Genomic DNA, 26699 nt, shown 5'->3' with positions numbered 1-26699 from the left:
CATAACCAAATCCCAGCTTCAAGCCCATGCAGCAGTAATATCTCAGTGGGAATTCAACCTGTTGGAGCCTCATGGGACCTGCTCCTACAACACTAAATGATTTGCTTCAGGTTTCCATGGCAAGGTGTGGTTGTTCCTTGCTTTCCCTGAGCCAGAGATGGGAATGCAAGAGGGAGGAAGCAGCCTCCACCATACTCATGTCTCACTGCTCAAACTCTCACAGCCCTGGGGTCCCTCTGTGCTCTCCTTTTATCTCTCATTGATCCAAATAAGAGAACCCAGCCTGTTTTGTTGCCTTTGGTTTCCCTCTTCAGGGTCTGGACAGCCTCCCTCCCAGCCTGGCTGCGTTCTGCCCTTGGGAACATGGTGTCCTGGTCTATGTGGGCTTTGGGCTGCAGAAGGAAGCTTTGTTCTACAGCCTGAGGAAAAAACAGGTACCTGTCCCCTGCCACGGGCAGTGGGGACAGGGGAGGCTGCCCTGTGTGTTACCCTCAGTCCCAGGGGTGGGGTGGGCTCAGGCAGCCGCTCAGGGAACAGATTTTCATTTTGGAAACTCCCGAGTGTGGCCGAGGTGAGCAGCAGAGCCCTGCTCCTGCCTCAAGCTGCATCCAGGCAGGCAGGCAGTCCCTGATCCCAGCGAGAGGAAGGTGGCTGCTTCCAGAACATCCAACACTCTCTCCATTGTCTCCTGGATGCCTGGGACAGCTTTAGGAGCTGTGCACCCTCAGCCTCCCCATCACCCTCCGTAGGGCTGTGGCTGCACAGCTGTGGCTCTGCCCTCCCCTTTGAGCTGCCCGTGTTTCTCTTGCTGGCCTGCAGGTGCTCAGGAAGATCTCCCTGCCAGCCTTTGCCACGTCCCTCAGCCTGTCCCCAGCTGCACCTTTCATGGCTCTTGGCTTTAGTGGTGAGTGCTGGGGGTGCCTGGGCCACTCCTTCTTCTGCCAGAGGGGAAACAAGTGTCCTCATTCATCCAAACAAGAGACATGTCCTCAAACCTGGGAGCTACAGTCCAGGGAGAGGAGAAACCTCCAGGAGGCTCCTGGGTCAGAAATGAGACGCATGAGGTCAATCCTCTTGGCCATGGGCGGGGTCTGTCACTGCAATGACTTCCCGGGGTTCTGGACTGTCTCCATTTCTGCAGCCTGTGAGGCAGCAGGGACCTTCCCACAGCATGGGTACAGGCAGAACCCTGCTCCTGGCAAGGGCACCTCAGTCCTGGAGCAGTTTGGGTCTGTCTGTCCTGTCACTCAGCTCAGCGGCTCAACTTCCAGCTCGGCAGCGGGGAGGGAGCCTGGGGAGTGACTGGGAGTGGTGCTTATGTCTGGGAAAGGACAGGGACAGGGGCTGGGGGTGACTGGAAATGGCTTCTGGCTGGGAAAGGACAGGGACAGGGGGTGACTGGAAGTAGGGCTTCTGGCTGGGAAAGGACAGGGGCTGGAAGTGACTGGGAATGGTGCTTCTGGCTGGGAGAGGACAGGGAAGGGAGGCTGAGAGGGAATGGTGCTTCTGGCCAGAACAGGACATGAAAAGGGGGTGGGAGGTGACCACAGATGGTGCTTCTGGAAGTGACTAGAGATGGAGAAGGTCTGTGAGTGACAGGGAATGGTCTGGAGGGCGATGGGGGCCAGTGGGAGGCTCCTGGCACAGCCCTGAGCCGCTGCTCTCCCCAGACCGGCTGCTGCGGCTGCAGCTCTGCCCCGCCGGGGCCCCTCAGGACTACGCCGGCCATGACGACACCGTGCACCTCTGCCGCTTCGCGCCCTCGGGCCGCCGCCTCCTCACGGCCTCGCACAGCGCCGTGCTCGTGTGGGAGCTGCCGGGCGCCTGAGCCGGGCTGGCCCCGCACCAGCGACGCTTCTCCAGCAGGACAGGCCCCGGCTCCGGCCGCAGCCAGGCCCGAACCGCTCCCCCACGGCTGCAGCGGCTGGCCCGCCCGCGGCCCCGCCCGGGCCTGGAATGTGTGTCACGGCCCCGTTCGCCGTTTGTTGCCGTTGAACGTTTTGTTTTCGTTAATAAACCATCCAAAGACCAAGGCTGGAGGTCTGTGTATGCTGGCGCCGCCAGGGGGCGCCGCGCTGCCCGCGCCTCTCTGCGCCGCCGCTCGCTGCTGCGGCCGGAAGCGGGGGGGCCGGGCCGGGCAGGCGGCGGCGCCGCCATGAAACGGGACGTGCGGATCCTCCTGCTCGGGGAGGGTGAGGGGGGCCCGGGCACGGGGCCGGGGGAGGCTCCTGCAGCCCGGCAGGGGGCACGGGGAGCCCGGGGGAGAGGGTTCTCCTACGAGGGAGGAGTGAGGGCGGGCAGGGGGCCCAGGCGGACCCCCCGTCACAGGCGGGACCAGGAGACAGACTGGGCCCGTCATTGTCACCGGGTGATCCCGGCTTCGGCCGGCGCTCCCACCTGCCGCTGGCCCCCTCAAGCTCTGCCGTGCCGGTGCCCATGTCAACGTCCTCCCTTTATTTCCTAGCCCAGGTGGGGAAGACGTCCCTGATCATGGCTCTGGTGGGAGAGGAGTTTCCTGAAGAGGTGAGTGGGGAGGGGACGCGCACGGCCCCAGCCCAGGCCCCTCGCTGGGTTGGACAGCTCTGTCCCAGTGTCCCCGCTGGAGATGGGGCTGGGTGGGACAGCTCTGTCCCAGTGTCCCCGCTGGAGATGGGGCTGGGTGGGACAGCTCTGTCCTCAGTGTCCCCGCTGGAGATGGGGCTGGGTGGGACAGCTCTGTCCTCAGTGTCCCCGCTGGAGGTGGGACTGTCTGGGAGGTGCTCGCAGCTCACGGGGCTGTGGCAGTCACGGGGCTGGTTCAGGTGAATTCAGTGAGGACCGCAGGGAACTCCAGCTGGGGTGGTGTTTTTCTCAGTTTGTGCTCTGATTCCGACCTGGGGGCTGATTCTGACTTGCAGCTCTCTCTGCCCTGAGGAGGGTGTTGGTGCCTCCCAGGGCCCCCCTTGCTGCTGCTGGGGGTCTCTGTCACCAGCACAGCAGGGCTGGCACCACCACAAAGCCCTTGGAAGGGGCAGCTCCATTCCCTGCCCGCTGCACCCTCTGGAGATGGGTTTGGTGCTCTGAGCAGAGCATCCAGCCAGATGTGCCCCTCAACATCTGGCTGCCCCAGCATAATTTGGGTAGGGAAATGGGATCAGTCTGTCCAGGCACATTTTCCCTGAGCTTCAGGTGTTTCTCCTGCTGCCCATGTGTGCCCTCCATGGTGTTGTGCTGGGCAGCATCAGCTCAGGGGTTTGAGGGGACCAGCCCTGCACCCCTTCTCTGCTCCCAGCCCAGCCTATACAACCAGAGGAGTCCAGGGAGCGTCCAGGGTTTATCTCCACCGGGATCAGGAGCTTGGTGTGAGGGAGGCAGGTGGAAGTTCCACCTGGAGGCCACTGCCTGTGCCAAGGCTGGAGTGCAGGGGGCTGCTGCAGCCTGGTGGGACAAGAGTGGTCCGTGATCCACAGCTCATCCTGCCCTGGCAGTGGCCAAGGCTCTGAAGTCCCTTGTCACCTGTGCTGCTTGGCTGGAGGGGGTGTGCTGCCTTTGCAGGTGCCCCCCCGGGCAGAGGAGATCACCATTCCGGCCGATGTCACCCCTGAGAAGGTCCCCACACACATTGTGGACTACTCAGGTAGGGCCCTGTCCTGCCTGGCTTCTCCCCTTCCCTGCCTGCCCGAGGGCATTGGGACGGGGTGGCCCAGCCTGGGCAGGTGGTGATGGCTTCATTCCCCTTGCAGAGTCGGAGCAGACGGAGGAGGAGCTGCAGGAGGAGATCGCCAAGGTGAGCAGGGCTGGCCGGGATGGGCACAGGAGGCTGTGGTCCCCAGGGGACACATGGCTGCTCCCCTCCCCTCCCTGTTAGCCACCCAGAGAGGCACAGGCAGTTGGTTATCCATGGATTAATGCTCCTGGTTTGTTTAGAGGCTTGTTTAATCCTGCTCTGTCTTGTAAGCTGTTGTGTGTGGCTTGTCCAAGGCCTCCGGGGAGCCTCCAGAAGGCGAGTAGTGGGGGCAGCTCGCTGCCCACGGGAGGAGGAGGCAGGAGCAAACACTGTGCTCTCAGCCTCAGGATATTCCCCACAGACTCAGAAGAGGGAGGAGCAGTTGCTGGGTTTGGGCAGGACCCCTGCTTAGATCCCTGTGGCTGCCTGATGAAGCTGTGGCACAGAGGAGTTAATCTGAGAGCTGGAGCTGCAGGCAAGCACTGGGCAGGGAGGGATGAGGGAGCCCTCAGAGCAGCCATGGAGGAATAATTAAGTTGTCTGGCTGGGTTGGACCCAGCTGCTCTTTGCCCTGGGATTAACCTTGACTCTGCAGACATGAGGACCTTTTAATTATGGATAATAAAACCATTTCTCTCACGTGAGCAAAGCTGTTTAATCTCCCAACCCCGGTGGCTAACAGTCGAGAAGGTGGGCACGGGGGTCCTGCTCCCTCCACCCAGACAGCAGGAGTACATAGAAGCTTTAAATGGCTCCAGGAAATCCTGCCTAAACCCTTGTGTGTCCTCGGATTAGCATTAAACTCTCTGCTGAAAGGACCAGTGATCCCTCCTGTCTGCTTCCGATAAAGCCTCGGTGCTGGCCCTGTCTGCAGGGGTCAGGAGGGGAGGAGAGCTGGGGCATGGCTGCTGTGGGAGGGGGGTCTGGGCCAGCAGGCGTGGGAGCAGCAGCTCCTGAGGCAGAGGAACTTCTCCCAGGAGCTCCTGAGGCACAGGAGCTGCTCCCAGGAGCTCGAGGGCTCGTGCTGAGGGCGCGGGGGGCTGTGTACGTGTCCGTGCTCACGTGCGCTCGGCCCAGCGCTTCCCTGGCAGCTCAGGCAGCATTCCCTGCTCCCAAGTCATTCCCTGCTGCCCTGGCATTCCCTGCTCCCATGTCATTCCCTGCTGTCCTGGCATTCCCTGCTGTCCTGGCATTCCCTGCTGCCCTGACATTCTCTGCTTCCATGGCATTCCCTGCTGCCCTGGCATTCCCTGCTCCCATGTCATTCCCTGCTGCCCTGGCATTCCCTGCTGCCCTGGCATTCCCTGCTTCCATGGCATTCCTTGCTGCCCTGGCATTCCTTGCTGCCCTAGCATTCCCTGCTCCCCTGGCATTCCGTGCTTCCATGGCCTTCCCTGCTGCCCTGGCGTTCCCTGCTCCCATGGCGTTCCCTGCTCCCATGGCGTTCCCTGCTCCCATGGCGTTCCCTGCTGCCCTGGCATTCCCTGCTGCCACAAGTGTGGCAGGGACCCCCTCACCACCCTCTCCTGTTTCTCTTGCAGGCCAACGTGGTCTGCATGGTGTACGATGTCACCAAGGAAGCCACCATTGACAAGGTAATGGGTCCCCACCACGGCCCTGCTCCAGTGCTGGGGTTTCTGTGCTGCCCTGTGGTGTGGGCACGTACTGATGGCCCCTAGCCCTGTGGGATTTTGGGTCAGAGATTCCTGCTAGCAGAAGCTGAGTCCCACCCAAGGTTGTTACTCACAGCAGGACAGCAGGCTTGTTGCATCCCGGTGCTGGCACCCAGCGTCCCTGGGGCTGCTCTGCCTGCTGGTGTGAGGGGATGCTGGGGAGCAGATGGCTGCAGGGAATGTTCCTGCCTGCCTGGAGCTGCTCTCCCTGCCCAGCTGTGCTCACAGCCCTTTCCCTCTACTCACCTTCCAGATTCGCACAAAGTGGATCCCCATGGTCAACGGGGGACTTGAGAAGGGATCCAGGTACTGTGTGGGGTGTGATCTGGGGGTGCAGAATTGAGGGGTTCTGGGGGCTGTGGGGTGCCCACCATCCTCACCTCCTTCTGAGGGTACTGAGAGCAAACCAGCTTTGTGGTTTGATCCAGGCTGGGTTGAATGGGAGCCATGGTCTAATGGGGGTGTCCCTGCCTATGGCAGGGGGTGGGATGGGATGAGCTTTAAGGTTCCTCCCAACCAAAACCATTCCAGGACTGTGGTTTGTGGCCAGACCACTTAGAGCAGAAGCACAGGGGCACTTTCCTCCACCAGAGCTCCTGTTGAGGCAGGGGGTCACTGGGGAGGGATCCTTCTCCCCCCTTGATCTCAGGCAGGCAGGGAGAGGAGGCTGCCAGGGGGGTGTGGGAGCACAGAAGCTTTAGTTTGTGTTTGGATCTCTTGGGCAGAAGGCTGTTGTGCTGGATTAAAGGCTTCTGAGCATATTGTTGCTGGGTGAAAGCATAAGCAGGATCAGGCAGTCTGTTTCTCCAGATGGATGCTCCCGGCTGTGGGAGGCAGGAAAGCTGCTCTGGACCTTGCAGAGGAGAGCTGGGGCCTCCCTGACCTGCCCATGGGAGCACCAATGGCTGGCACAGTGCTGGGAGGGCTGACCTCACTTGTGCTCTGTGTCTTCTCCTAGAATCCCCATTATTTTAGTGGGAAACAAGTCTGACCTGCAGGTGGGCAGCTCCATGGAGGTCATCCTGCCCATCATGAACCAGTTCTCGGAGATTGAGACCTGTGTGGAGGTGAGGGGGCTGGGGGGTGTGCAGGGCCTCCCTGAGGGGTGGGAATGCTGGTTTGGTGGGAATCAGGGAGCCCCTGTGCTCCTGGAGAGCTGCCCTGATGGTGTTGCTCTACACAAGTCCAGGGGTTGAGAGCCTGTCCTTTGGCCTTTCTGTCCTTTAACCCCTTGCCAAGGAGCAGCTTTCTGTGTCTGCCCTCTGTGGCTCTCTAGTTGGAGCTCCACACAGGCCCTGTTGGTTCTGGGGCTGTGGAATGGGCGCAGCAAAGCCAAAACAAAACCCCGGGGATTGCCCCTTTGGATTTTTCCTCATGGTGGAAAAATGTTGCTCTGGGTTTTGAGGCACAGTTAGTCTGGCTGGGGGAGATTGTATCATCCTCTCTCTCTTCTTCTGAATCCCCAGTGCTCAGCCAAGAACCTCAAGAACATCTCTGAGCTCTTCTACTATGCCCAGAAAGCTGTGCTGCACCCCACTGCCCCGCTCTATGACCCAGAGGAGAAGCAGGTGGGTTCCTGGGGGAGTCTCCTTCCCTCACACTGCTCTGGGCTGGAGGTTTTGGAATGCAGGTGGAGGGTTTGGGCTGGCACAGACAGACCAAGGGAGCAGTGCCCATCTCCTGTGCTCAGTACACCTGCAGGGACTTGGGTGTGTTGGGGCAGAAGCCCTCATGCTCCAGATTGTGTGTTGGTTGTGGAGGGAAGGGTCAAGAAGAACAATTCCCCCTGGATTGTCCTCTCTGACTTTAGATGGGATATTAGGAAAAATTTCTTCATGGTAAGGGTGGTCAGGCACTGGCACAGGTGGAATGGTGGAGTCAGCATTCCTGGAAGGATTTAAAAGCTCTGTGGATGTGGCACTTGGGGACGTGGGCTAGTGGTGGCCTTGGCTGTGCTGGGGGAACAGCTGGACTCAGATCTTGGGGCAGTTTTCCACCCTTAATGATTCCATGAGTCCCACCTCCAAGGAGGCTGTGGTACAGGCCTAGAAGTGCAGGAAGGAGCCCTCTGAGTGTGGGGCTGCAGGAGGAAGGGCCAGGCTGTGGCTGGCCCTGTCATTGTCACCATGGTTGGTCCTTGCAGCTCAAACCCGCCTGTGCTCGAGCGCTGACCCGCATCTTCAACCTCTCAGACCAGGACAACAACCAGATCCTCAGTGATGATGAGCTCAACTACTTCCAGGTAGGGTGGCTGCAGAGCTGAGGAGTTCCCCAGTGCCTGGGATTCCCTTTCCAGCAGAGGAGCTGCCCCTCCTGGCACAGCCATCCCATTCCTGTTTGGTGTTTCTGTGGCACAGCTGGGTGCATCTCTGAGCATGTGGGGCTCCATCTTCCCAAGCTTGGGCTGTTTGCTCTGCCATGGGAAGACCAGGAGGCTCTGGAGGTGCTGAGAGCCCTGAATTATTGGGATGCTGAAGAACAGGGGTTTGGTCAAGGCATAAGACAGAAATCCATGAGCTGGGTGGATTTTCCCTCCCTGAAGCCCCATTCCTTGCCAAGGGAGAGGGGACAGGATTGTGCTCTCTGAGAGCTTTTCTGACAATGGTGTTCATTCTCTTGGGAGGCAGAAGTCTTGTTTTGGAAACCCCCTGGCTCCCCAGGCCCTGGAGGATGTGAAGATGGTTGTGTGGAAGAACACGACAGACGGGGTGCAGGACAACGGCCTCACCTTGAACGGTAACAGCCCAGGGGCTCCCTGCTCCTCCCCAGGGTTGGGGGGATCCTCCTCCCTCAGCACATCCCAGGGGCTGCCCTTGGTCTGAGCCTCCTGGCCCAGTTAGTCCAGGCCTAGTTAGTCCCTGTTGTTAAAGCAAGCTGCTGTGGCTCTCTGACCCGGCAGTGTTTTCCCAGGGGAAGCATGGCTGAGGGGTGCACCCCTGAGCCTGAGCTGACTCCACTGAGCCCTGAGGCTGAGCTGACTCCCCTGTGGCTGAGCCCCCTGATCTCTCCTGCAGGCTTCCTCTTCCTCAACACCCTCTTCATCCAGAGGGGCCGGCACGAGACCACCTGGACCATCCTGCGCCGCTTCGGCTACGACGACGAGCTGGAGCTGACAGATGATTACCTGTACCCACAGTGAGTGCCCAGGGCTGGCCAGGGGCCACATCCCCCTGGTGCATGGCCCAGCATCCCCAGCACCCTGGCTGCATCCTCCCTGCAGCCCAGGAGCTGCTCTGGGGTCAGGTTCACAGTGCTCACTTTCCCCTGGGGCAGGAGCTGACACATGGGCTCAGGGACAAACACAGCACGCCTGGGGCTGCTGATTTAGGCAGACAGCAAGGTGGGGAATGAAATGCAGACTTGCCTTGACATCAGCAAGGGGTTCTTGGAGGCTGCTGTGTGCCTGGCTGAGCGAGGCACAGCGGCTCTGTCGGGAGCAGTGAGCTGTCAGCACAGCCCTCGCGGCGCATTGTGCAGCTTCTGTCTCCTCTCTGCTCCCTGCCACTCTGGAGATGGGGAGCTGGCAGCAATGGAAGGGTTTGGCTTGGGAGCTGCCTCCTCCTCTTCCCAGAGAGCAGGCTGCAGGGAGGTGACAGGGACACGCTGGTGGATGGCACCCAGGGCACTGCTGAAGCCCTGGGCATGAGTCAAAGCGAGGGCACAGCATCTCCTGGGCTGCCTGGGATGTGCCAGGGAAAGGCCACTGTGCATCCTCAAGGGATTCTCCACTAAATAAAGGGGCTGTGTCAAGGAATAGCCAGGCCTGGAGGCAACAGCTGACCTTGAGCAGGGAGGGAGTGGGGAGCTGTTTCCCCTGGGTGAGATGTGCTCACATGCTGCCCTTCATTCAGGGCTTGAGGAGGTTCATTTGGGTGTCTGAACTGCAGAATAAGATATGAAAGATAAAAGGGAGGTTTTAGGTTGGGTAGTAGGAAAAATTTCTCTGCTGAAAGAGTTATGTTGGGCAGTAGGAAAAATTTCCTAGGTTTTCCTAGGTTTATGTTGGGTAGTAGGAAAAACTTCTCTGCTGAAAGGCACTGGCACAGCTGCCCAGGGCAGTGGTGGAGTCCCCCCATCACTGGAGGGATTCAAAGCTATGTAGATGTGTTGAAAGCGAAGGGAGACGACCCATCTTTGTTGATCAGCATCGAACTCCAGTTTATTGATCTCACTCACACACTTTTATAGTGGTGTTAATTAAGCTTATACATATTACAAAATCCGAGCTCATCATAGGTCACAGATTATACACCAACCCCTCCTTTTGTTTTCAATACCTGTGGTTTGTTATTGAAACCAAGATTTGTGTTCTCACCCTGATATGAAAGTTCTCAAGGCCTCCGTGTTTTGTCAACTTCTGCTTTCCCAAAACTTATCCAAGGACAAGATATTTACTTGTTATTAAAAACAACCTGAGAACTTCTGCTGTTTACATAAACATGCCTGAGAACTTTTGTTGTTTACAGAAACAGGCTGTGAGAATTTGCTCCTCACAGCTGCCTTTTAAGCCATCTCTGAGCAGAATTCTCCAGCATAGATGTGGCACTTGGGAACATGGGTCAATGATAGCCTTGACAGTGTTGGAGCAGTTGGACTCAATCAGAGAGGGCTTTTCCAACCTAAGTAATTCCATGATTTTCCCAACAGGATCCGTGTGCCCCCTGGCTGCTCCACAGAGCTCAACCACTTGGGATACCAGTTCCTGCAGAGGCTCTTTGAGAAGCATGACAAGGTGGGCAGCAGGGCAGGGGCTGCAGGGCAGGGGCTGCTCCCCTAACCCCCCTCTGTGCCAGGGAGCACCAGGGAAAGGCTTTCCTCTGCCACAGCATTCCCTCTTTGGAGGCTGTGGGAGCAGGAAGAGGCCACAGCAAGCTGTAGGTGGTCTGATGGCCTGTCAGGGACGTGGGGTTTGGTCACTACTCTGGGCCAAGAGACAGTTTGGACTTTGAGGGACTGGGTCTGAGTTGGCATCAAGCTGGCATGCTCCTTGTGCCTGGCTGCAGCAGGCAGGGAGGCAGGGAGTTGGACAGGGAGGCAGGGAATTGGGCAGGGAGGGAGTTGGGCAGGGAAGCAGAGGATTGGGTAGAGAGGCAGGGAATTGGGCAGGGAGGCAGGGAGTTGGGCAGGGAGGCAGGGAATTGGGCAGGGAGGCAGGGAACTGGGCAGGGAGGGAGGGAGTTGGGCAGGGAGGCAGGAAATTGGGCAGGGAGGCAGGAAATTGGGCAGGGAGGCAGGGAATTGGGCAGGGAGGCAGAGAATTGGGCAGGGAGGGAGGGAGTTGGGCAGGGAGGCAGGGAATTGGGCAGGGAGGCAGGCAGGGAAGCGGGCACAGCTGCTGGCCAGCAGCCATGGACCAAACACCAGCATCTGCCAGCCTGGTGGAGGGCTGCCAGGCTGGAGAGAGGGAGAGAAAGCAACACATTTGTGCCAAACTCAGGCTCTTGGAGAGTGGGAGAAAGGGATGTATTGGATCAGCATGCACCTGCTCGGACTGGCTATTCAGATGTTGATGTGCATCTGGGGAATGGCAGCTCTGTGACAACAGGCAGTGGCTCAGGAATGGCAGCAGAGAGTGGACACACATCCCTGTGTGTCCAGATCAGCTCTGTAGCCATGGGGAATGGCAGAACTGAATGGATGCACATCCCTGGGTGCCCAGGTGCCAGCAGGTCCTCCTCAGGCACAGCAGCCTGAGTGCTGAGTGCTGTGGAAGGCCAGGCTGGCCTGATGCAGGCTGCTGTGGGACATCTGGCTCCAGGAGTGCCAGCAACAGCAGCTCAGGGCTGTGGGGTGGGCGTGGACAATCCTGCCTGGCTGCAGCTGCAATCCCACGGCCTGTTTGCTGCTGTGCAGCGCTGGAGTCCCTGAGGCTCTGAGCTCGCCCAGCTCCGGCCTCGCTGCGGCCGATCGATCCCTGCCATTGACAGATCCCTGTGACAGTGCACAGCAGGGAGGTGGCCCGTGTGGCAGGGCCCCCCATGGGCACAGGCTGGGCCCTGCCTCCCCTGGTGACTCCCCTGTGTGTTTTGGCAGGACCAGGATGGAGCCCTGTCGCACACAGAGCTGCAGAACTTCTTCAGCGTGTTCCCCTGCGTGCCCTGGGGCCCCGAGCTCTACAACACGGTATGCACCACTGATAAAGGCCTGCTTTCCCTGCATGGATTCCTCTGCCAGTGGACGTAAGCTCAGTCCCTCTCCCTGGCCCTTGCTCACCTCACTGAGCCCTTGCTGACCCTGCTGCTGTGCTCTGTCTCTGCAGGCTCGTGGCTTACCTGGACGTGCGGCACTGCCTGGAGTGCCTGGGCTACCTGGGCTACCCCATCCTCTCGGAGCAGGACTCCCAGACCCAAGCCCTCACAGGTACAGCCATGCCCTCCCCTTCTGTCACAGCTTGGGTCCCTCCTGGCTCTCACCACCCTCTCTGCTGCCAGTGACCCGGGAGAAGAGGATTGACCTGGAGAAGGGGCAGACCCAGAGGAATGTGTTCCTGTGCAAGGTGCTGGGAGCGCGGGGCGCAGGCAAGTCTGCCTTCCTGCAGGCCTTCCTCGGCAGGAGCCCGGCGGTGAGTGGCTGCTCCCTGCCTGGCCACGCTCCCAGGATGGAGCAGGAGGCACAGCTGGGGGTCCTGGAGCCATCTGTCCCTTGGTGGCACCTCCCTGCCCCTGGCCAGGCCCCTCTGTGTGCTGCCCTCCCTGCCCATGCTCCACACCCCTCTATGCTGGTGGCTTTGGTGTCCTTATTGTGGGTAAAGCAGTGGGTCTGCTCCCTCTGCTTGTCCCTTTCCCTGCTCTGACCTGACTTTCACTGCCTGTTAGGAGCAGCCCCACATCCCATGCCAGGCCCTGGCTGCCCTTCAGGCCAGGGGGGCTCAGGGCAGGGTGAAACAGTCCCTCACCCAGCACTGCTTGGGTCTCCACAACCTGAGATGCTGTTTTCCTTGTGACAGGCCCAGAAGGAGAAGCCAGGAAAGCCATCCCTCTACACCATCAACACAGTGCAGGTCAATGGCCAGGAGAAGTACCTCATAGTAAGTGTGGGAGGGCAGGGAATTGTGCCTGGCTCTTAGCATGGCTGGGCTGTCCCCATACCCTGGCACATGGGGCTGGGCTGTGCCTGTGGCTGTGCTGGCACTGTCCTTGTGCTGCTGTGAGGAGCAGCTGAGCCCTGGGACCCTGCAGTGCCACATTGCTGTCCCCTGTGCTGCAGCTGTCCGAGGTCAGTGCTGACAGCACCTTCTCCAAGCCGTCGGACACCGCCTGCGACGTCGCCTGCTTCATCTACAGCCTGAGCGACCCCAAATCCTTCAGCTACTGTGCCAGCATCTACAAGGTACCTGGCAGGGACCCTGGGGGCCTTCACAGAGGTCCTGGGCAGCCCAGGGGTCCTGTTAGACCTCACCAGGGGCACAGGGGACATCAGCCTCTCCTGGGGTTGGTCCCTAACCCCTCGCTGGGGTTTCTGTCTCTGCAGCAACACTACGTGGACAGCCAGATCCCCTGTGTGTTCGTGGCCTCCAAGACAGACCTGCCAGAAGCCAGCCAGCAGCCAGGGCTCTTCCCAGCTGAGTTCTGCTACAAGCACTGCCTCCCTCCACCCTTCCCCTTCTCCTGCCACAGCCAGGGACCACCCAGCACTGCTGTCTACACCAAACTGGCCACTGCTGCCACCTTCCCGTTAGTATCCTTCCCATGGGGGGCTGTGTCCCAGCCCTGCCTCTGCCACATTGCTTTTGCTTTGGTTTCTCTGCAGCTTTTGGTGTCATCTAGGGCATGCAGTGACAGGACAAGGGGGGATGGCCTTAAGCTGAAGGAAGACAGGATTAGAGGGGATATTGGGAAGGAATTGTTCCCTGTGAGGATGGGCAGGCCCTGGCACAGGGTGCCCAGAGCAGCTCTGGCTGCTCCTGGATCCCTGGCAGTGCCCAAGGCCAGGCTGGGCAGGGCTGGGAGCAGCCTGGGACAGTGGGAGGTGCCCCTGCCCATGGCAGGGGTAAAATGAGATGAGCTTTAATGTTCCTTTCCAATCAAACCATTCCAGGATTCTGTGATTCTGTGATCTGCTTATACAAGTAATTGAAACAGAAAAGCCACTTCTTCTCTAATTGCAGAGGGGGGAGGTTTTCTGCTGCCTGTGTGTATGTCTCTGGCAGATTTAGTAGATAGATCCTGCCACAGGAGTGTTTATTTTTGAAGCCTAAGATAAAAAATGCTGAAGAGGAGTAGCCAGCTTAGTTTGCCAAGGCCCACGGGGGGGGTGGCAGCTATTTTCTCCCGATGAGATGGATCAGGCTGGAAAAGAGGTCAGTGAAGCCAGACCTCTGTCACACAGAGAAACTGCACCCCAGAGGGCTTGGGAATGGGGTAGGACAGCACCAGGCTGGTCACAGGAGGTGAGGGGGGCTCTGAGGAGAGAGGAGGCTCCCTGTGAGTGGAATCACTCTGCTCCAGGGCTGGGCAGGGCCAGCACAGCTCCAGGGGCCGAGCCCTGGCGGGGAGAGCGTGTGGGAGCGTTGGAAGGCAGGATGGCATTACTAGTGAGTAGTTTTCCCTCCAGCTTCTTTTCAATAAACAATTTTATTTTTAGAGCTGACGCTTTTTTTTTTTTTTCCCTCCCCTCTGCAGTATTAAAATTTAAATATTCTTAATATATCTTGGGGTATGTGGTATAAATAAATAACAGCGTAATGTAGGGCCGGGGATTGGCTGTGCTCCCCCGATGTAGTGGGGAATGAATTATGGATGGAGGCAGAGAGAGGAGAGGAGCTGTTAGTGCAGGACAGCACGTGCTAGGGGAGGGGATGTGTACACTGGGGCAGCACCAGGGCCTGTCCCTCGCTGCCCTTTGGTCCCTGTCACCAGTGTCCCTGTGGTGGCATCCTGGGGAGTTGCAAAGGCAGCCTGACCTAGAAAGACACATACCTGTCTAATTATTGAGGTGTTGGAGAGCTGTTTCCAGGGCAGGGGAGGGGACAGCCACATCCATCCCACAGCCCCCCTTGGCTTGGTGGTGATGCTGGGTGATAAGAGCTCTGCTTGCAGGGATGGGGAATCTCAGATTCTCACTGGGCTCACCCCCTGGCACTCCCTGTGTGGGGTGGGAGCACCAGGACAGCCACACTCACCGGATTCTTCTGTGTTTGCTTGCAGGCACCTGAACGCCGTGGAGCTGGGAGTCGCGTCCTTCTGGCTGCGGGTGGCGCTGGGGGCGGCGGTGACAGCGCTGGTGGGCTTCACCCTGTACCGCCTGCTGGCCAAGAACAAGTGAGAGCCACGCCCCGCTCCGGCCCCGTGACACCAGCTCCCGTCCCCAGCGACGCCCGGAGGGGCCCCGCCTCAAGCTGGCCCCGGTAGGAAATCCTCCTTTGCCCCCAGCCTGGATTGCAGGAGCAGTGAAGCCAGACCTGGCAGCACCAGCAGGATCAGCCCTGGCACCGGGCAGCCTCAGCCTGTGGCCTCCTGGCCCCCGTGGGCACAGGGCTGGCAGCTCTGCCAGGAGAGCTCTGCCTCACCAGCAGCTGGAGGATCACCCTCGTCTTTTATTCTGTTCAGTTTTTGTAACGCTTGTTTTTAAGCTCAAACACGAGTGTTTCAGTGTCTGTTGGACTGGGCACATTCCCTCCCCTGAGGGCTGTGCTGGTGCCCTCAATTCTGGAGGGCACAGCGCTCCCGGGGCCCCGGGGAGCTCCAGCAGCAGCTGAGCTGTCAGATGAGCTCAAGGCTGCAGCTCCCTGGGGCTCAGCTCCAGATCCTGTCCCGGTTTCCCTCAGCCAGGGCTGGTACACGGAGCCAGGGAGGGAGGGCCAGGCACTGACACCCCCAGCCCAGTGTGAGGGGTCAGCCTGGCCCCTCCTGCCGGGCCACAGGGGCTGCTCTCCTGGCCTGAGGGGGGACAGTGACCACCAGGGCTTGTCCTGAGCTCCTTTCTGTTGTTTCTACACAAAGATCTTGTGAGTCCTGCAGCGTGCCAGGCTCTGGGTCCATCTACTCTCCTTTCCTGGCTCCTGTTTGGCCCATCCCCTCCCCACCCTGGCCACCAGTATTCATGGCCAGCAGTGTTTGCAGGGCTCTGGCAGCCCTGGTAAGGACTGGGAGGGCATTGGGTGCCCACTGTGTGCCCAGTCTGTCCCTGGCAGTGCCATCACTGAGCTGGTGCCACGCTCTGCCCTAGGCCCTGTGCCCTGCTGTCCCCTCTGTGGGGCCCTGTCCAGAGCGTGAGGCTCTGGGCATTGCATCTCCTGGCACCACTGGAAGCTCCTTCCTGTCCTGTCCTGTCCCCTGCCCACACCTGAGCTGGTTTCATCTGCTGGGACTGAGCTCAGTCCCTGTGTGCAAGTCCCAAAGAGCCAGGCCAGCACCATCCCTGGGTTCCTGGAGAGCCTGGATCAGCCCTGGCTGTGCCACCAGCCTGGCTGTGCCACCAACCTGGCCGTGTCACCAGCCTGGCTGTGCCACCAACCTGGTCGTGCCACCAGCCTGGCCATGTCACCAGCCTGGCAGTGTCACCAGCCTGGCCTTCCCCAGCACGCTCAGGGTCAGTCTCCAGGCAGCTGCAGGGGCAGATCCTAGGCTAGCACCAGAGCTGCTTTTTCTGTGTTTTGTCTATTTAAATGTTTTATGGTGGCCTGGAACCAGCGAGGGGATGGAGGAATTGCTGGGCAGTGCCAGTGTCTCTCCTTGGGGCAGTCCCAGGGTGGTGTCTCCATCCCGCTGTCCCCAGCTCTGCGTGTCCCTGCCTGTGCTGGAGCTGCCCTGCCAGTTGGGCACACACTCAGTGCTGGTTCCTGGCACTGCCAGGGCCAATCCCTCGTGCTCAATGTCCTCCTCTGTGCCCACCGTGCGTGGCTCTGCCAGCCAGGCCCGTGCCTGGTGTTGGTGTCTCCCTGCTCCACATCTGCTGGAGCTGTAATGTTTTAGGTTTGTTCTCTACAGCAAAATAAATTTTTACACACCTTGAGCTTGCACACCGTGTCCTGTATCCCCTGGGGAGCAGGACCCCTGTCCCTGTCACCCAGGCAGGGGGAGCAGGGCCACCCTGAGAGCCTGGGCTTCCCCGTCTGAGGGCACTGACAGGGATTTAGGGCCTGGTGTGGTGGGACAGGGCTTGGGGCTGGCCAGGACTCCTTGGTGCTTGGGGACACAGGTCCTTGTGCAAGTGCCAGCCAGGGTGCAGAGCCAGGGGAGGAGGTGATGGATCCCGTGGTTCTCTGCTCAGGATCCGTGGGAAGGGGGAGCTTTGGCTGCCCTGGGAGCTGTGGTCTCTGTGCCCATCCCTGTGTGGGGTTTGGGGCTCCCCACTTCCCTGCAGTCACTTTCCCCCTGCACCTGCAGCTCGCAGGGCTGTGCCACCTCCCCTCCCTGCTCCTGTTTTCCCGTGGCAGATTTTCCCTCAGCTATTTCTGTCCCTGCCTCAGCCACGGGCGCTGGGCACAGGCAACGTGGGCGCAGCCGGAGAAAAGGATTTTCCAGAGCCTCTGCACTGGATGGGATCGGACTGCTCCGACATTGGGGGGATCCTTGTGGGGTGGGAGGGGAGACCCTTCCCACAGGGCCAGCCAGGGGACAGGGACGGTAAGGACACAGCCGTGGGACAGGGAGGGTGGGGACACAGCCAGGGGACAGCGACGATGGGGACACAGCCAGGGGACAGGGACGGTGAGGACACAGCCGTGGGACAGGGAGGGTGGGGACACAGCCAGGGGACAGCGACGATGGGGACACAGCCGGGACAGGGACGGTGGGGACACAGCCGTGGGACAGGGACGGTGGGGACACAACCAGGGGATAGGGACGATGGGGACACAGCCAGGACAGGGATAGTGGGGACACAGCCATGGGACAGGGACGGTGGGGATACAACCAGGGGACAGGGAGGATGGGGACACAGCGGCGCGGCCGTGCGGGCAGAGGAGGCGGTGCAGGCGGACGGGACACGCGGGGCTCCCTGGTGACTCCAAACCAGGCTGGATCCCCCGGGAGCCGCGGCCCACGTGCCCTGCTGGGTATTCATAGCTCTGCCGTGCGGGGCACGGGCGCTGTGCTGGCACAGACGCGGGTGTGGGGCTGGGCACACGCCTGGCACGGCCATGGGACACCAGGGAAGGGTCTGGCAAGGCTGGGCAGACCAGAGCTCCCCAGGCACCTCAGTGGGGCTGAGCTGCAGCTCTGGGAAGTGGGGGCAGTACCAGGGATGGGTCCTGGGGACACCCCTGCCCTGCTGGGGACCCAGGGGAGCCTGGCCTCGGTGACAATGGGCATGTCCCATAGCGGTGCCAGCTCCAGGGACCCAGTGCCAGGCTGTCCATGAGCACTGTGCCGGGGCAGGGGACAGCACTGGAGTCTCCGTGGTCCCTGTGCCATGGGGGGTGTACCCGGGCTGTGCTGGCCTGGGGGTCAGGGACAGGATGGAGGGAATGTTTGCAATCTGTGCCAGATTCAGCAGGCAGCTGGTGCTGGCGTGCTGGTGTCCATCCTGGGACACTGGTGTCCATTCTGGGATGCTGGTGTCCATCCCAGGACACTGGGGTCCATTCTGGGATGCTGGTGTCCATCCCGGGACACTGGGGTCCATTCTGGGACACTGGTGTCCATTCTGGGACGCTGATGTCCATCCCAGGACACTGGGGTCCATTCTGGGACACTGGGGTCCATTCTGGGATGCTGGTGTCCATCCCGGGACACTGGGGTCCATTCTGGGACACTGGTGTCCATTCTGGGACGCTGATGTCCATCCCAGGACACTGGGGTCCATTCTGGGATGCTGGTACTGTACCAGGATATGGATTCCTCACACAGGGTGCAGCTGCACAACCAGGTACCAGGATGTGGGTACTGGAACACATGTACCTGTACTGGGATGCAGCACTGGAAATGGAATGCAGGTTTCCATTCCAGGTGCAGATCCTGTACTGGGACACAGGGATCACAGCAGGAGCCAGGTCCCATCAGTGCTGGGACACGGAGCAGGATGCAGGCACCCACAGCAGGATGCACAGAGCTGCTCTGGGATGCAGGAGCTGGGCCAGGCTGTGGGCACCAGTACTGGGATGTGAGTGCCCATACTGGGATGTAAATACCACACTGGGAAGCAGCTATCACACCCAGAGGCAGTCACCGTATTGGGGTGTGGGTACCAGTACCAGGATGCAGATTCCCATACCGGGATGCAGGTTTCCATACTGGGATGTGAGTGCCCGTACTGGGATGCACGTTCCCATATAGGGATGCAGGTTCCTATACTGTGTTGCAGGTTCCCATACTGGGATGCAGGTTCCCGTACTGGGATGCAGGTTCCCGTACTGGGATGCAGGTTCCTGTACTGGGATGCAGGTTCCCGTACTGGGATGCAGGTTCCCGTACTGGGATGCAGGTTCCTGTACTGGGATGCAGGTTCTCATACTGGGATGCAGGTTCCTGTACTGGGATGCAGGTTCCCGTACTGGGATGCAGGTTCTCATACTGGGATGCAGGTTCCTGTACTGGGATGCAGGTTCCCATACTGGGATGCAGGTTCCCGTACAGGGATGCCCGCAGCCGCACCGGGATGCCGGCCCCATCCCAGGCTGCGATCGCGGTGTGGGCTCTCTGCCGGTGCCGTGGCCGTGTCCCGGCGCTGCCGGCGGGGCGGGGCGGGGCGGGTCCCGGTTCCCCGCGCGGCGGCGGCGGCGGCGGCGGGGGGTGCGGGGAGGGGGGGGCGCTGCGCCGCGCGCTGCGGCGGGGGCGGCTCCGCTCGGCTCCGCTCCCGCCCCCGCCGCCGCCGTCGCCCCGCTGCCATCGGCGGCTCCCGGCGCCGCCGCTCGCCGCTCGCTGCCGGGCCCGCCGCAACGCGGGGCTGGCGGGGAGAGCCGCCCCCGCCGCCGCCCCCGCCGCCCGCGCCGCTCCCCTGCCCGGCTCGCCGGCCCCGGGCGCGGGGGAGCGGCGGAGCCCTCAGCCCGCCGGGTGCATGGACAGGAGCTCCCTGCTGCAGCTCATCCAGGAGCAGGTGAGGCCGCCCGGGGGGCACCGGGCACCGCTCGGGGGGGGCACCGGGCACCGGCCATCGCCACCGGGGCGGGGGTGCCCGCACGCCCCGGGCACGGCTGCGCTCAGCGGGCACCGCTGCCCAGCCAGGGCGGGCACCGCGGCCGTGCCATCCTCGCCAGCGCCCCTCGGTGCCCCCCGTCACGGCCGCGGGCACCCCCGCCCGGTGCCGCTCATCGCACTTGTGGCCTCTCCCTCCGGCAGCGCCGGCTCCGATCCTGCCCGGGGCGCCCTCAAGGACGGGGGGTGCTGGGCACGGAGCGGCGGCTCCGGGTGCCGGGTGCAGCCCCGGGGGTGCCTCGCTCGGTGCCGCGGGCGGGGCGGGGGTCTGCGCCCACCCCCGTGACCTGATTGCGGGATGAGGCCGGGGAGCATCGGCGCTGCGCGGGGCTCTGCCCGCGGCTCGGGGCGGCCCCGAGGGGTTCCACCCGGCCCCCCTGAGCTCCATCGCCTCGTCCCTCCATCCCCACCCAGCCCCGGCCCAGCTGGCGGCTCTGCCCTGGGCATGGGGAAGGAATTTCAGGGAAATGAGCTGATCCCCGCTCGCCCCCCGCTGTTCCCGTGACCTTGGCTGGGTCCCCCAGCCCGGAGCCGCGGTGCTGTCCCCCGTGTCACCCCCTCGGGCACAGGGGCTCCATGTGAGCCCGAGCTCCCCGGGAACGAGCAGCCTCATCCCCGGGAATGAGCGGCGCTGGGAGGGCCGGGGGTGGGATTGGGCCCTCCTGGGCGGGAGGAGGGTGCCAGTGAGGTTGGGATGGGGGGAGATGCACCCTAAAAGCAGAAAGGGGCTCCCTGGCTGCTGACAGGGCTCTTGGTGCTCCTGGGGCCGGTGCCTCAGTGTGTGCCAGCGTGGGGAGAGCGTGTGCCAGGTCCCGGCGTGACAAACACACACGTGGAGCCTGTGGGGTGGTGGCTGTGGGGCAGGGGCACAGGTGACACCAGGGTGCTTCCACTCCTCATGGCTGGGGCTGCTCCCGTGGGCTGGCGGCTGCTGAGAGGTTGAAGGTGCTGCCTGCACCCCTCATCCCACCCTGTACCCTCATCTCACCCTGCACCCCTCATCCCGCTCTGCACCCCTCATCCCACCCTGCTCCCCCATCATACCCTACTCCCTCATCCCTCCTTGCACCCTTTCATCCCGCTCTGTACTGCCCATCCCACCCTGCTCCTTCATCCCCCCCTGTACCCCTCATCCCACCCTGCACCACCCATCTCACCCTGCAGCCTGCACCCCCAGCCCACCCTGCATCCTCATCCCACTCTGCACCTCAAGCCCACCCTGCTCCCTTATCCCGCCCTGTTCCCCTATCCCACCCTGCACCCCCATCCCACCCTGTACTCCTCATCCCACCCTGCACCCCCATCCCACCCTGTACTCCTCATCCCACCCTGCACCCCATTCCAGGCAGCCAGACCCCCCTGGTAAAGAGGCTGTGGCTGTTTCCTGCCGGGGGAACAGGGAGGGATGGGGTGCCCACCCTGCAGGGACACTACCCCATGTCCCAGGCTCTCCCTTTCCTGCCCATCCCACGAGGCTGAGGCTCCTCTCCCACATTTCCCTCCCTGCAGGAGCAGGGAACAAACCCCACACGACCTCAGGGTGACTGCAGGGGCTGCGCTCTGCCCGGTGGTGCCCCCTCCCCATCTACACCCTCCTGTGCCACCCCGGCTCCCTGTCCCCATGAGCGGTCCCGTGTGGGGCACCCCGTGCTGGGGGCTGTCCCCGGAGGGCTCGGGGTGCCCGGCCCGCTCCAGGACCCCCGGGATGGCACACGGAGCCCCCGGGATGGCACACGGAGCCCCGGGATGGCACACGGTGCCCGGGGATGGCACACGGTGCCCCGGGATGGCACACGGTGCCCCGGGCCGGGCGCGGTGGATCCAGCGGCAAGGGCGGCGGGAGGAGCGGGAGGAGGAGGAGAGGAGGAGGAGGAGGAGGAGGCTGGTGCCAGGGCTGCGCGTGTGTTTAGCTTGGTGGCTTCCTGGCTGGCAGGCTGCTGGCGGCGAGAAATAACTGAGTGGGAGAGTGCTGGCTGCGCCCGGGGAGACGGGGACAGCGCACGGCACGGGCAGCAGCGTGGCACAGGGGGCACGGCACAGGGCACGGGGCACAGGGCACCTCTCGGGGCATGGTCTGGGGCACAGGGCACCTCTCAGGGCATGGCCTGGGGCACAGGACACCTCTTGGGGCACGGCACGGGCAGCAGCGTGGCACACCAGGGCATGGCCTGGGACACAGGGCACGGGCACAGGGCACCTCTCGGGGCACGACTCCAGGCACGGGGCACCTCTTGGGGCACGGCACAGGGCACAGGGCACTTCTAGGGGCACGGCACAGGGCGCCTCTTGGGGCATGGCATGGAGGACAGGGCACCTCTCGGGGCACGGCACAGGCAGCAGCGTGGCACTGAGGGGGCACGGCACGGGGCACAGGGCACCTCTCAGGGCACGGCCCATGGCGGCTGCAGGCTGCAGTGTCCCCCACAGAGGCAGGGACAGGAGCCATGGAGCCAGGGGCACCGGGAGGTGTCCCCGGGCGAGCAGGGAGGCACAGCCATGGCACCGCGGTGATGCCCCGTGCCGTGCCCGCAGCTGGACCCCGAGAACACCGGCTTCATCGGCGTGGAGACCTTCGCCAGCCTGGTGCACAGCCATGAGCTGCCCCTGGACCCCGCCAAGCTCGACATGCTGGTGGCCCTGGCACAGGGCAACGACGAGGGCCAGGTCTGCTACCAGGAGCTGGTAGACCTGGTCAGTGTCGGGCGGGGACGGGCACGGGGCGGGTGCCAGCCCGGGGTGGGCACCGGGCGCCTCTCAGGGAGGGGGGCGGGGGGTGCCCAGGGGTGGGGGTGGCACCGCGGCCTCGGGGCGGCCGCTCCGGGCTGTGGCACCGGGGGTGGCACAGAGGGTGGCACCGGGCCGGGGGTCCCGAGCTGCCCCGGGCACGGCTCTCCCCGCAGATCAGCAGCAAGCGCTCCAGCAGCTTCAAGCGCGCCATCGCCAACGGGCAGCGGGCGCTGCCCCGCGACGTGCTGCTGGACGAGACCGGCCTGGGCATCTACAAACGCTTCGTCCGCTACGTGGCCTATGAGATCCTGCCCTGCGAGATGGACCGGCGCTGGTACTTCTACCAGCACCGCACCTGCCCCCCGCCCGTGTTCATGGCCGCCGTCACCCTCACCCAGGTGCGGGCACGGGGGTGGCACTGCCGGTCCCGCTGGAGAGCTCGGGGAGGGCACGGGGTGAGCCTGGCTGTGAGCTCCAGGCACACAGAGCTGGCATGAAGGGGTGTGTGACCCTGGCTGTGAGCTCCTGGGCACACAGAGCTGGCATGAAGAGATGGGTTACCCTGGGTGTGAGCTCCTGGGCACACAGATGGGCATGAAGGGGTGTGTGACCCTGAGTGTGGGCTCCTGGGCACACAGATGGGCATGAAGGGGTGTGTGACCCTGGGTGTGAGCTCCTGGGCACACAGATGGGCATGAAGGGGTGTGTGACCCTGGCTGTGAGCTCCTGGGCACACAGATGGGCATGAAGGAGTGTGTGACCCTGGGTGTGAGCTCCTGGGCACACAGAGCTGGCATGAAGGGATGGGTGAGCCTGGGTGTGAGCTCCTGGGCACACAGAGCTGGCATGAAGGGGTGTGTGACCCTGGCTGTGAGCTCCTGGGCACACAGAGCTGGCATGAAGGGATGGGTGACCTTGTATGACCCTGGGTGTGGCATCTCTGTGCCCACGTGGGTGGCTCAGAGCTGGGGCAGTGGGGCTGGCTGGTCCTAGTTGTGCTGTTCTGGTGCCCATGGATGGGCTCTGATATGGGGTGAGGGTTGGGTGACCCCCGTGGTGATGTCCTGGTGTCCAGGGTGGTGCTGAGGACAGAGGGGATGGGTGACCTCAGTCATGATGTCCTTGTGCCCATGGATGGGACTCATGGAGAGGCTCAGATCCAGGGTAGAAGGGATGGGTGACCCCAGCTGTGATGTCCTGGTGCCTCTGGGGCACTCACCCGGGGGTGGAGGGACGGAGGACCCTGTTTATTGATGCCCTTGTGCCCACATGTGTGACCCACACCCGGGGCAGCAGGGATGGGTGACCCCAGCTGTGGCACCCTGGTGTCCGTGGGGCGCAGGGGGGTGACAGCCACGGGGTTTGTCCCAGATCATCGTGTTCCTGTGCTACGGGGCCCGGCTGAACAAGTGGGTGCTGCAGACCTACCACCCCGAGTACATGAAGAGCCCCCTGGTCTATCACCCCGGGCACCGTGCCCGCGCCTGGCGCTTCCTCACCTACATGTTCATGCACGTGGGGTAGGTCCTGCCTGGGAGGGGACACGGGGACACCCAGGGCTGCACAGGCTGAGCCCCCCTGTCCCCTCCTGTGCTCGGGCAGGCTGGAGCAGCTGGGGTTCAACGCCCTCCTGCAGCTGATGATCGGGGTGCCCCTGGAGATGGTGCACGGCATCCTGCGCATCAGCTTCCTCTACCTGGCCGGGGTCCTGGCAGGTGGGTGCTGCCATGGGGGGCGCTGTCCTGTCCCCCTGTCCCCATCGCCCTGTCCGTCCCTGTCACCAGCCCGGGGAGGGCACGGGGAGGGGCAGTCTCCTCTGAGGGGCACTCTGAGTTTGGTGGGGATGCTGGGCTCTGCTGGCAGTGCCAGCGTCACTTGGCCGGGGGCTGGGGGGCAAAGCAGGCTGTAATTAATTAATGTAGGCAGTAATTAATTAGTGCTGTGGGGTGAGGCCCCATGCTGAGCCCTGTCTGTGCCCCCAGGCTCCCTCACCGTCTCCATCACGGACATGAGGGCGCCCCTGGTCGGGGGCTCGGGGGGAGTCTACGCCCTCTGCTCTGCTCACCTCGCCAACGTCGTCATGGTCAGCCAGGGGACAAGGGGACACTGGGGGGGGGGGGACGGGGGGATGGCTCTGTAGGGTGGGCAGCATGGTATGGGGTGCCTTGGAGTGACAACGGGGGTGGGAACTGTCTGCAGGCTGATCAGGGTGGTGGGACATTTTGGGGGGATGCCATGGGGTGGCTGGCACTGTGGTGGGCAGCAGTGGTGGGGGGATGCAGTGGGTGGCATTAGGGGTGGCATTAGGGGTGGCACTGTCACAGAGGGACACCTTGGGTGACATCATGGGGTGGGTGTGGGGGGGGGAGGAGATGGGGCCTGTGGGGGCTCCATGGAGCATTCCAGGGGCTCTGGCAGAAGCACCTGCCTCAGTGCTGGAGCATCACTGGTGCCAGCCTGTCATCCATCCATCCATCCATCCATCCCTCCATCCATCCATCCATCCATCCATCCATCCATCCATCCATCATCCATCCATCCATCCCTCCATCCATCCATCCATCCATCCATCCATCCATCCATCCATCATCCATCCATCATCCATCCATCCATCATCCATCCATCCATCCATCCATCCATCCATCCATCCATCCATCCCTCCCTCCCCCATCCCTCCCTCCATCCATCCATGTCCATCCCTCCATCCATCCATCCATCCATCCATCCATCCATCCCTCATCCATCCATCCATCCATCCATCCATCCATCCATCCATCCATCCATCCATCCCTCCATCCATCCATCCATCCATCCATCCCTCCATCCATCCATCCATCCATCCATCCATCCATCCATCCATCCATCATCCATCCATCCATCCATCCATCCATCCATCCATCCATCCATCCATCCATCCATCCATCCATCCCTCCATCCATCCATCCATCCCTCCATCCCCCATCCCTCTCTCTCTCCGTTCCCGCAGAACTGGGCCGGGATGCGCTGTCCCTACAAGCTGCTGCGGATGGTTCTGGCGCTGGTGTGCAGTGAGTACCGCCCCCCGCTCCCCCGGCCGCGCTGCCCGGCCCGGGCTCAGCCCTGCCCTGTCCCGCAGTGAGCTCCGAGGTCGGTCGCGCTGTCTGGCTCCGCTTCTCCCCTCCGCTGCCGGCCTCGGGCCCCCAGCCCAGCTTCATGGCGCACCTGGCGGGGGCCATCGTGGGCATCAGCATGGGGCTGACCATCCTGCGCAGCTACGAGGAGAGCCTGCAGGACCAGTGCGGCTGGTGGGTGCTGCTGCTCTCCTACGGCACCTTCCTGCTCTTCGCCGTCTTCTGGAACATCTTCGCCTACGACCTGCTGGGGGCACAGATCCCCCCGCCGCCCTAGCCCGACCCCGCGGCTGATTCGGTGTCCGAGCCGCCGCTGGAGGGGCTGGGGGGGTCCCCGCGCGCGACATGGGGACAGGCCGCCCCCCGCCCGCCTGTCCCCTCGGTGCTAGCGATCGCGCCGCCCCCCGCCCCGGGCTGCGCCCCCCGTGTCCCCGCCGCCCCCCGCCCGCCGCACCCCGTCCCCAAAGGAGCTTCAGCCCTGCCCCGGCACCGCCAGCGCCCCCGGGGTGCCCGCAGGGCTCGGAACGCGCCCCTCGGGAGGGAGCCGGGCCAGCGGGACCCCCCCCGGCTCCCGGACCCCCTGCCCAGGGCGGGGGCCGCTTGTAGCCCCCCAGGACCTGCACTTTCACACCAAGGACTGGTGCCAAAAGAGGAGCGATTTATTTTTCTATGCCAAAATAAATATAAATAAAAGAAAGAGGAATTTAACAAGGAGAAGGCTATGGGGAGAGCCCGGCAGGAACCAGCTGAGACCGGCGCGACTCGTTTGGCGGTGCCCTCGGCGGCACGGCCCCCCCGCCCCGCCCCGGCCCCGGCCGCCCTCCCGGGACAGGGGCTGGCCCCGGGATGGGGGCGCGGGGGGTCCCCGCTCTAACCCCCCCCAGACCTTTTTGGAGTATAAATAAATATTTTGCACACTGCGGGCTCGTGTCTCTGTCGGGGGAGGGGGTTTTGGGTGCCCCCCATCCCTGATGGAGGTGGTGCGGATGCCGGGCTGGCTGCCCTGGGGGCGGGGGGGGCACAGCCGGGCTCGGGGCTTACTGGAGCAGAAAACTCCGGGATCAGCGGAGCGGCACCCGGCCGAGCCCCGGGGCTGGCAGCGGGGGGGACACACGGGAGAGGGGGGGTGGGCACTGAGACACCCCCGGCCCCCAGCCCTGCCTGCTGCAGGCACCAGCGCTGGCTGCAGGCACCGAGCACCCCGCACACTCTGCACCCCCCATTCACACTCTGCACCCCTCAGCCAGCCCCCAGTCTCCCACCCCCATCAGCTCCATGGTGTCTCCCCCCTGGACTCTCACACCCCCGACACCCCTTTGCACTCCTGTCCCCTCCAGCCAGGACTCTCACCCATCCTCCCGTGCCCCTCTGTGTGCCTCGATCCCACCAAACCCCATTCGACCACATA

The 26699-nt window shown here is 62.7% G+C and overlaps 3 protein-coding genes across 3 annotated transcripts in view; all 3 read left to right on the top strand.

Moving 5' to 3' along the window:
• Positions 1 to 1895, top strand: part of WDR90 (WD repeat domain 90) — a 36609-nt gene extending 34714 nt beyond the window's left edge. The window contains exons 39-41 of the mRNA XM_058816106.1: positions 315 to 434; positions 820 to 904; positions 1671 to 1895. Of these exons, the coding sequence (XP_058672089.1) occupies positions 315 to 434; positions 820 to 904; positions 1671 to 1828 (363 nt within the window). The 3' untranslated portion in view covers positions 1829 to 1895. The remainder of the gene's footprint in view (positions 1 to 314; positions 435 to 819; positions 905 to 1670) is intronic.
• A 252-nt stretch (positions 1896 to 2147) lies between these two features.
• RHOT2 (ras homolog family member T2) lies at positions 2148 to 16332 on the top strand. Its single transcript, XM_058816116.1, has 19 exons — positions 2148 to 2192; positions 2465 to 2523; positions 3535 to 3616; positions 3723 to 3766; positions 5248 to 5301; positions 5633 to 5685; positions 6338 to 6446; positions 6846 to 6947; positions 7523 to 7621; positions 8007 to 8115; positions 8394 to 8514; positions 10027 to 10111; positions 11413 to 11558; positions 11639 to 11739; positions 11811 to 11941; positions 12326 to 12406; positions 12586 to 12708; positions 12850 to 13052; positions 14526 to 16332. The coding sequence occupies exons 1-19, from the start codon at positions 2156 to 2158 to the stop codon at positions 14641 to 14643; spliced, it is 1857 nt and encodes a 618-aa protein (XP_058672099.1). The 5' UTR covers positions 2148 to 2155; the 3' UTR covers positions 14644 to 16332.
• A 2931-nt stretch (positions 16333 to 19263) lies between these two features.
• RHBDL1 (rhomboid like 1) lies at positions 19264 to 26174 on the top strand. Its single transcript, XM_058816119.1, has 8 exons — positions 19264 to 19356; positions 21987 to 22145; positions 22355 to 22579; positions 23553 to 23701; positions 23784 to 23896; positions 24164 to 24264; positions 25168 to 25228; positions 25297 to 26174. The coding sequence occupies exons 1-8, from the start codon at positions 19318 to 19320 to the stop codon at positions 25566 to 25568; spliced, it is 1119 nt and encodes a 372-aa protein (XP_058672102.1). The 5' UTR covers positions 19264 to 19317; the 3' UTR covers positions 25569 to 26174.
• Positions 26175 to 26699: the final 525 nt, after the last annotated feature.

The sequence above is a fragment of the Ammospiza caudacuta genome, chromosome 17, assembly GCF_027887145.1.
Source record: "Ammospiza caudacuta isolate bAmmCau1 chromosome 17, bAmmCau1.pri, whole genome shotgun sequence".
Lineage (NCBI taxonomy): Eukaryota > Metazoa > Chordata > Aves > Passeriformes > Passerellidae > Ammospiza > Ammospiza caudacuta.
This window is presented reverse-complemented; position numbering and strand designations above follow the sequence as displayed.